At 55.0% G+C, this 10,025-nt stretch overlaps 1 protein-coding gene across 1 annotated transcript; it reads left to right on the forward strand.

Annotated features, from left to right (window-relative positions):
• The first annotated feature begins 304 nt into the window (after nt 1-304).
• Nucleotides 305-3,790, forward strand: AEN (apoptosis enhancing nuclease). The gene is made up of 4 exons (XM_068203728.1): nt 305-391; nt 843-1,507; nt 1,782-1,982; nt 2,360-3,790. Exons 1-4 carry the CDS (start codon nt 340-342, stop codon nt 2,561-2,563), a joined length of 1,122 nt encoding a protein of 373 aa, XP_068059829.1. The 5' UTR covers nt 305-339; the 3' UTR covers nt 2,564-3,790.
• Nucleotides 3,791-10,025: the final 6,235 nt, after the last annotated feature.

The following is a 10,025-nucleotide window of genomic DNA, read 5'->3' on the forward strand; positions in this document are numbered from 1 at the left end:
ACCCCACGCTGCCGTGCTCCAGCCCACCCCACCCGCAGGACGAAGGGAACACGCAGGCAAAGCGCAGCGTATCCATGCGGGGCTGCGCTCCGGGGCGTGCAGCTGGGCACCGCAGCGTGCATCCCAGCCCAAACCCACCGCCACGGAGGGTCCCTTTCTGCCAGGGGCAGAGGTGGGACAGGCTTGAAGCCCTGAGCATCACCCAGCGCGGGCTGGAAGCTCGGGGCGCGGAGCTCCGGGACTCCCAGCAAAGCCCCAAACCCGCGCCGCGGCCCCGGACCGACGAGGCCCCGCCTTCGGGGCAGCGGGGGGCGCGGCCATGGCGGGACTTGCCCGGGCATGTGCGCGCGGCGGCTTCCGGGCCGGACACGTGGGAGCCGCGCCGGGAGCGGTCAGCGCCGGGGACACCGGGGACACCGGGGACACCGGCCTGGCACAGGGGCCCGGTGGGGCCGGCAGGGGCCTGGGGATGGGTAACGGGGCTGGCGGGGAGCTGGGGCCTGGGGCGAGGTAGAGACGGCCCGGGTAGTGGGCAGACAGGGCCCTAGGGAGTACGGAATGGGGGGGACAGAGGGGGTAGTGGGGTGGGCAGGGGGCTGCGGATCGGCGAGGGGGTGAGCAGGGCCCTGGGGCCGGGAATGGGGCGGTGTGGGACCAGGCAATGAGGGGGTAAAGGAAAGGGTGCGACAGTGTGTCCGTGTCCCCTCCCCCCTTCCCTTGCCCCGTAGCTCCTGCCTGTGCCACCCCTCGGGCGGGGCGGGTTGCCGAGGGGTCTGTGCGTCCCTTTTCGGAGAGCATGGGGTCCGCATGGCACTCATGGCCCCCTGTGCACCCTCCAGCAGGAATGCCACCAGGCAAAGGACAGATGACCCCGCTGCTGCCCGCCCCCAAGGTCTCCGCGCCCACCCTGCAGGGCACCCATGGGGGCTGCGCTCAGGCCCCGAAGGGTCCCGGCTCGCCGCAGGGTCGCAGCAAGAAGAGGAGCCGTAAGCACCAGCGGTTCATGGCGCGCCGGGCAGTGCTGGAGCGGAAGGGGCTGCTGAGCCCCCACAGGCAGCCGGGCAGTGAGACCCCCGAGGCGGGGCTGGAGGCACACACTGAACTCACCAAGGCAAATGGCACCACGGCACCACGCTGTGACAAGGTCCCCAAGCCCAAAGAGACCGTGTCCTCATCCCTGTCTCCATCTGCCTCTCCAGACAGCATAGCCAGGCACCACTCTGTGCTGTTGTCCCAGGGGAATGGCAGCTCCAAGAGGGTGCAGACGTCCTCCCTGGTCCTGCGGCCTGGCAAGTACGTGGCCATCGACTGTGAGATGGTGGGCACCGGTCCTCAGGGTAAGCTGAGCGAGCTGGCACGGTGCTCCGTGGTGAACTACGAGGGGGACGTCATCTACGACAAGTACGTCCGGCCCGAGCTCCCCATCCTGGACTACCGGACGCGCTGGAGTGGCATCACCAAGCAGCACATGAAGAATGCAATTCCCTTCAAGGCTGCCCAGGCTGAGGTGAGAGGATGAGAAATTTTTTTAAAAGCCTCTGTTTTATCTGTCAGACACAAATTGGGATTCTTGGTGGCCTGTGCTAGGCTGCTCTGAGGCAGAGGCACAACACGGGAATGGGAGCCTCAAGCTGTGCAGTGGGTTGGATTGCTTGCTTGTTATTCCTTCTAGGAACCTAAAAACTAGAAGGCAAGGAGCTGAATTTAATACAAAATGGCGTATTTTTTGCTTGGTATTTCTTTCACTGCAGTGTCTGTCTAATCCTCTGTGACTCTTCCAGATCCTGAAGATCTTGAAAGACAAGATTGTGGTGGGGCACGCCATCCACAATGACTTCCAAGCCCTGAAGTACTTCCACCCGAAAGACAGGACTCGAGACACCAGCCAGAGCCCTGCGCTGAAGAAGAGGGCAGGGCTGCCCATCAGAGCCAATGTCTCCCTCAAGAACTTGGCCTGGCACCTGCTTCATAAAAAGATCCAGGTAAGCACCAGGAACCCTGAGATGGGAAACAGCCTTGGGTTAGCTGTGAACCTCTGTGGTCAGCTTGGTTATCCCAACCTCCACAAGTGTTCTCTGTGAGGTGGAGATGAACCATGTTCACCCCGTGCTCCTGGCTATAAATAAGCTGGGAGAGGCGAGGACCTCCCAAGCTGACCATTAAGTATCTCAGTAAAACAGGGACAGGATCTGTGCCCTCCAAAAAGGGTGGAAGACATACCTGTATGGCCTTGACTACATCAAACCTTCGCTGTCTCCAAAACCCACAGCACTTGTGTCTTTCCAAGGAAGCAGACGACATGACCCGTGGGAATTTTGCTGCCCCTTTTATTTAATGAGGCTTTTGCCCCTTTTCTCAGGTGGGCTGCAAAGGACACTCGTCGGTGGAGGATGCCCAGACAGCCATGGAGCTGTACAGACTGGTGGAGGTGCAGTGGGAGAAGGAGCTGGCCCACAGCCTGGTCCCCCGGCCCCCCAGCCCCGTCACAGACCCCGCTGCAGACAGCAGCCAGTACCTGGATGACCAGTACTGGCCCACAGACCTGGTGGCAAGCAGCCTGTGATAGGGGACAGTGTCCTCCCCTGTGTGTTTTGGGCCATCCTGGTGCCTTCAGCTGCTAAAGGTGGAGGTGACTGCTGACCTTCTCCTCTGGGGCTTGTGCCCAGCACTGCTGTGCTTAGGGATGGAGACATGGTGACACCTGGACACAAGCAGTCTCCCAAAAATGCTGTCTGCAGCCTTGAGCTGTCACACAGAAATAAGGGCCATACAGTGCTGTGTTCATCTGTCACTTGGGGATGAGCAGGGTCCTTTGTCAGCCTGGAGGAGCCTCTGTAGGCATGTAATGGGGACTACCAACACCCTCCGTGCCTTCTGTGGGGCTGTCCTCCTCCCAGACAGCAAGGAGCAAGTTTTCCTGTGCAGGGACTGAGGTGTTTTGCTGATGTCCAAGGGCTGAAAACCATCTGGGCCAGTAAACAACCAATTTGCTGCTTACTTTCTTTTGTTGAATCATAGAATATGCTGAGTTGGAAGGGATCCATCAGGATCATTGAGTCCAACACCTGGCCCTGCACGGGACACCCAAAGAATCCCATCATGTGCCTGAGAGCTTTGTCCAAACACTCCTTGAACTCAGACATGCTTGGCGCTGAGATCACTTCCCTGGGGAGCCTGTTCCAGTGCTCAGCTCCAGCTGTGTGCTGAATATTTTGTCCAGAAGGATACTGTGATACTGTATCAAAAGCTTTGCTTAAGTCCAAAAAGATTTCATCACCTGGTGTCCCTTGATTAGCTAGGTGGGAAGCCTGTTGTAGAAGGAAATCAGGTTCAGCGAGCAGGACTTTGCCCTGATGAAGCCGTGCTGGCTGTGACCACTGACTGCATTGTGCTCCAGGTGTTTTTCAATACTTCCCAGAAAAAATACTTGCCATCATTTTACCTGTCAGTGAAGTGAGACTGACAGAGTGTAGTTTCCAGTGTCCTTCTTGCCCTTCAAAACTGGGGCAACATTTGCCAGCTTTCAGTCAGCTGGGACCTCTCTGGATTCCTAAGACTGCTCAAAAATAGTTGAACAGCTCTGTAATGACATCAGCAGCTCTTGGAGGATTCTTGGATGAATCCCATCAGGCCCCATAGATTTATAGGGATCCAACTGCACAATGAAGTTCAAGAGGAAAGTCTGGGTCTAATCAATGTCCAGCCTGGACAAGAGCATAGAATGCACTTCATTTTAAATAAATGATCCACATAATTGTCCAATTCTGAATTAAAAACTGTTCTGGCTAAACCCCTTGTGTATATCTTCATGATTTGATCTGGCAGTTTTCCAGCAGTGAGAGGGCAGGGATGAGGTTGGCAAACAGGTGCCCACGTAGCATGCCATGTTCTAGGGCTTCAAACCCACCTGCAACTGGAAGAGGTGCTTTGGGTGTAGGAGTAGGTAGTTCCTTGGGGTACAGGCTTGTCCCCTCTGCCTTGGGGACACCCCTGTGAAGGCAGGAGAAGCAGGGGATGGGCTCAGCCAGAGCCCAGGGTCTGAGAGCAAGATCACTGTGGGACTGTGAGCTGTGGCATGGGCTGCTGTCACAGTGTGGGGACAGGGTAATGCTCATCTGCAGTGACTCTGCCTCTAGGTGACATGTAGATGATCTGTGGCTGCAGAAATGTGCCCCAGCCAGGTGTGTGAGCACCAGAGAGGGGTTTGGGGCTGGACACAGGGAGTTACCTGATTCACCAGGGAACTGAACAGCCATGGATATAGAAAATTGATATTTTATCACAATGTGCCTTCACGGCAGCCCTTGGGGTCATCCCCTGAGCACAGTTCCACTACCTGGGCTGTGAGACTGGAGGTGGCAGAGCAGGCTGGAGGACTGCCAGCACCCTGGGGACTTTGGGGGGCCTGGTGCAGCACAGTGGGTACAGCAGCCAGCACCAGAATGGAGTCCATGACCCCGTCAGCCAGGCTAGACCAGCAGCCAGTGGAAGGTAAGGAGAGCTCAGCCCCAGCCTTGGGAAGCGGCCAAGGCAGCCGGGTGACGCAGACACACCTGACGCACACATCGGTGCCATTACCAGACACATCTTGCACTTCCCATCTTAACTCCTCCCTGCCTGGCAGAGGAAGCCAGGAACAGCTCAGAAATGCTTTGAAACGTGTCAGACACGTCTAAAAATCTTTGTCCTCACAGTGCCCCAAACGCAACCATCCTTCAACAGATACAATAACCTGGGCTCTGCCGTAAGCTCGTGCTCTGGACAGGAGAGGAAACGTGGCCCCGTGGTAGGCCTTTAAACCCTGCTTGTTCCAGTCTGTCCCAGGTGTGTTCCTGATGCAGCAGGGTGTAAAACAGGGCCAGCAGCACCCCTGTGCCAGCTCAGCTGAGCTGTGCAATGTCAGCAGGACCTGAACCCGGCAGGGCGCACACAGGGGTGCAGGAGGAGCACAGCAGGTGCAAATCTGTTTCCTCCTCTCTGCCATCTCCACCTCCCCCGGGACAGCAGGAGGGAGGCGAAGCCGAAGGAAAGGTGAAAGCTCTGCATCCCATTGTCAGTAGATGGTGATGCAGCAGTGCTGTCTTTGCTGCTGGGAAAGCAGACCTGGAGGAAGGACAGAGCAGAGCTTTGCTCATGGCCATATAACCTGGCCTGTGTAACCACATCCTTTCGGGGTGTACATGAGTGTGTGGAGAACTTATATGGGGCACTCCATGGCTCCCAAATTATTTGTCCACCTGAGACCCAGCCTATTGCCTCTCCAGCCCCCATCTCAGTGCCTTGCTCTATGCCCTGTGATGGTCGATGTGAGACAGGTGTGGTGGGGTGAACCTGGAGAAGGCTTTACCCACTTGTGACTCAGGCTGCCTTGCCATCAGCCTAAGGCATAATTAAAGAAAAAAAAGCATTTCTGAAATCTTGACCATCCACTGATTTAAGCCTCCTGCTGCAATACCCTCCCTGCTTTGGAGGCAAATTCAGGGGCAGCCATGCAGCCAAAGGCCAGCTGCCCTTTGGTGCTGTCATTCCCTGCAGGCTTTGCTTCTATGCCATGATCTCCACCTCTTAGGGAAGGTAAGAAACAAATTTGAGGGTTAATCCCTATTTGCATCAGATTTGATGGGCTTGGAAAACCCCAACACTGTGTACTGCAGCCCCCCAAAATAGGGCTGCTGCTGAGCAGACCTCACATGGATGATTAGAGGTCGTGGCAATCTGCTCCCTGCCAACAGTGTTTGCTCTGAATAATCTAAGTGGCAACATTTGCCCCATTTCCAGCCTCAGAGAGCAAATTGGGATTTTCACAGGTGTTTGTGAATATTCACCTCCATGCCAGCTCGGAGTTGCCATGGCTGAACAAACTCCAGCTCATCACACGCTCCGGCTCATCTCACAAGCAGCCTGCTGGCGCTGGTGTTGGGAGGCTGAGCATCTTTAGGCGGGAAGAAGGAGAGCTGGGCTGGCTCACCATTTACGCTAAAATTTGTGATAATTGAAGAATCTGCAGAAAACGGAGCTGTTATCTCAACAACCCCTGAACAATGATTAACCCAAACCCATGAATCCAGCACTGGGCTTTTTTATCAGAGGGAAAACACTGTCAAATGAGTTTTTTCCAGCCAGCTGCGAGTGCAGGTAACCGATAAGGCCGTCATTGGAGTGGGGCTGAGCCAATGGGAGCTGATGGCGACAGCTTTTACTTCTGTCTAGCAACAGCTTCTCCTTCAGCAGCAGGCACAATTCAATGCTTTCTCCTGCTTTTATTGAGCTTTCCTCCTGCTCCATGGGGGTTTTCATTGGGGGCACTCAAAAACTGAGGCTTGAGTGGATTGTCCACCTTTTCCGGCATGTTTTGGTCTCGGTTCCTTTCCTGCCATGGTGAGAGATTTGCAGCTGTGAAAGGCTCCACCCTGCTCACATCCTGGGCTCGGCTGGCTCCCTCCCTTGTCCATGCACCAGGGATTCTGCTGGGTGGGCGTTGGACACCCACAGGGCACTTGGAACTGCACCACGGCAGAGCAGCAGCTGTACCAGGAGCCCTGTGGCAGGGATGTATCTGACCCTCCTGCCCTGCATCCCCAGTGCCTGACCATGTCCAGCACCTCTCCCAGGTGCCAGGGACTGTTTGCATGGGGAGCACGGCTGGGAGCAGCATCCCCTGATCAGTCACCTGGCTTGCTTTGCTGCTGGCTCTGCTTATCACAAGGCATACGAATGAAGTGCCACGTAAAGCCCAAATCACAGAACCACAGAGTTACAATGAGCTCACCAACACCTGGTGTTGGGCAGGACATCCCTAAAAATCACAACACGAATGTCTTGGGGTGGAGCAGTGCTGGTACCTAGTAACAGCCCAGGGCAAGCCCCTAAGCTGAGGCAGTCTGTCCCCTCGCTGTGGAGACACAGCGGGACGATTCACCCTGTTTGCAGTCGGAGAGCAGAGGCTTCACTAACGGGCATTTCACCAGAGACCAAAGCTGTCACAGAGAGGGAGGACGACCCATGTTCCCTGCACCCCCGCCCACCCCTCTCCCCTACATCCCGAGGGTAAATTAGAAGGCAGAAAACTCGCAGCCAACTCTAAATTAAAATCTGAGGAGCCTTAATAAGCGGCTTGGCCGGAAGAAGCGGATAGGTATGATGTGGAAATGAATAGGCACATCTGGCAGCCGCTTAGCACCTGGGCTGCAGGAGGGGTGTGCGTGATGTGTGCGTGTGCAAACCCCAGCACAGCCTCCCGGATTGGCTGCAAAACCCCTTCCCGACCAACGCCGGGGAACAGGGTGGCCTAGCAACAGTCTTTTCCTAATGAAAAACAAGCCACTTAACTAACCATCGTGACTGTGTGCATATGAGAGGGAAAGGCACAATTCCCAGCAGCTCCATCCTCCCCAGGGAGCTGCCCCCGAAGGGGGCTGCAAAGGGTGAGCTGGGCAGGTGGGGTGGCCTGACCTGAGTACCCCTGTACCCCTCAGGGCCTGCTCCACAAATCCTTTGGGTGCCTGGCAAGGATTGCTGCAGCAAAACACAAAGAAGCCCCCAGGGATAAGCCCCCTCCATTCTCTGTGCAGGCAGCCACCCCCAGAATGGCTCACCCCACCACAGGCACCCCCACTCACAGGGGGCTGGATGCCAGCAGGTCATGGGGACCATGAGCTGCAGAAGGTGCCACCTTTAGATCAGGAGGGACTTGTGGGGTGCAGCACTAGGGCAATGTGGGGTGTTCCCCAGCACCGCCAAGAAAAGGAGGAGCTGAGGGGGTGGTCACTGCTGTGGTCTTGCTTGGGGATGTCACCTTTCCTTGTTCCTGCCCTGGGACTCTCTCAGCTCCAAGAACAGTGAGGTTGAATACATGAGCCCATGCCTTAATCACAGCCTCTTTGAAAGCCAGATCCCAAAATGATCACTGATTTTATGGATGAGGGGACTGGGGCTGGCCCTGCATTCAGTGGGAGCAGGGACACGTTGCAGGAGTCAGGCTGGCAGCAATGGCAATAGATAGCAAAGAAAAGAATCACTTTTGGGCTGCAGAAACCCACCTTCCTTGGGGAACAGCAAGTTACAGGACATCTTTCTCCTGGCAAGGTGTGCAATTCCCAGTAAGACAATGTGGGGAAAGGACCAGCTCAGCCCACTGGCACTGGGGACAGCAGGAGTGTGGTGTGGTGTTTCCTTCCTCCCCACTTGCTGCATCATTTCAGGGACCTTGAAGCTGTGCACCAAACCTGTGGTCTTTCAGCCTCTCCTTTTGCCCTCTCAGCTCACTCTGGGGATGATGGGGAGATGTTGGAGCACCTGTGGTGCATTTTAAATTTTCCTCTTACAGGGTGGTTTCATCTCAGCTGAAAGAACAGCCCATGCCTCCAGCTCAGACCTGCCCCACAACAGAGCTGCCTCCCCCACTCCACTCCTGCACACCTGCATCCCCTCACAGAGCATTAGAAATAAACTTTTTTTTTTTTCCCCCCGCCAAACAAGAAAACATAATGCCATCATCTTTCCAAAGCCATTGGCCAGGGAAGAGCAGCAAGTGTGGTGTGCTCCAGGCCAATATCCGTGCCACAAAGGGTGCAGTGTGGTGAAGGCTCTTCTCTGGGGGAACCTGATGGAGAAAATTTAAAAATAACAGGAGTAGAGGAAAAACACAAAGCGTGACTCCTCAATTCCCTGAACTGACCCACGGGGAGCCCCCAGTTCCAATTTTCACTCAATTTCTGCCCATTTCAGGTTTTTGCAGTCCCGGCTGTTCACTAGATGGTGCCCTCGGGCTGCTGGTTCCTGATTTATCCCCTTACAGGCTGGGATGGGATGGGATAGGAGGGGGCCCTGCTCTGCTCCGGGTTCCCAGGATGTATTTAGGAAGCTCACAAGCACAAAAACAGCGTGAAGGCCACTTATATCACTCAGTTAAATCCCTGTGTGTTTTGGGGTCTTCGAGGTCCGATAATGTTCTGCAAGCACTGGCCTCTCTCCCATACCCCATGTCTTCCTGAATCCATTAGTATTTTGAAATTCTACTGCTATTATGGTGACAGCCCCAAAACAGGAGGAGAAAATGGACAAAAGGCAATTCCATCCTGAATGCATTTGAGTCAAATAGCAACTAACCATCCATTAACTGTCACCAAAAACATGTACAGCTGTAGTTCCTGAGCACCAGACAGGAGGAAGACAAGCTAACACCCATTAGTGTTACTCAGAGGGTAGGAATTCATTTAGGAATGTAAAACCAGGGGCATAAAGTAATATTAGCTGTGTCTGTTAGGGAAGAGCCCTGCCATGGGCAGGAGGATGTGATGGGACAGGGATGCAGGGCATCCTGTGGGCACAGGACCACCCATGGACCCAGGGCAGGGACAGCCAGAGGTGCTCCAGGGCAGCACTGGGGTCTGGTTGCATTTGGCCTTCACCTGGCCAGGATGGAGACCCCTTTTTTCCCTTTTATTGGAAACCACTCCTGCCTTTATATGATGGGGATCCCGGCTGTGAGTGGCAACTTGCAGGGGCCAAGTCACACAAGGCCACTCTGTGACCTTGCTGGAGTCCCTTTTAATCTTCTGGTCTCTTAAAACAGCAGAGTGATGGAAACCATCAAAGCCAGAGCTACACAGAGCAGCAGTTGTCATTTGAAGATGGCATTAACATGCAGTTTAGGGTGAAAAATTTTCTCCAAAAATGGTTTCTCATCTCTGCCCATCTCTGCCCTGCCCCAGGCAAACCCTGAGTGCTGTCCATTCACAGGGACACACTGCAGGACTGCTCCATGTCCTGCAGAGCCGTCCAGACACCAGGACTGGAGCAACAAAGGCCAGGAATTGTGCCATTTTTTTATCGTTATTTTTACATTGCTGTTTTTTAGGGTTAAGGGTTTTTTGATAGTGGGTAGATCAAGCTGGATATAATGGAGAAGAAATTGTGTTTGCCTTCAGCATCAGCAGCCTAAATGTCCTGGAGGGGGACACCTTGCCAATGAGTCTTGAGGGGCTGTCAGCAGGAGGCAGGAATGGTCCTCTTGGCCTCTGGCA

The sequence above is a fragment of the Anomalospiza imberbis genome, chromosome 13 (genome assembly GCF_031753505.1).
Source record: "Anomalospiza imberbis isolate Cuckoo-Finch-1a 21T00152 chromosome 13, ASM3175350v1, whole genome shotgun sequence".
In the NCBI taxonomy this organism is placed as follows: domain Eukaryota; kingdom Metazoa; phylum Chordata; class Aves; order Passeriformes; family Viduidae; genus Anomalospiza; species Anomalospiza imberbis.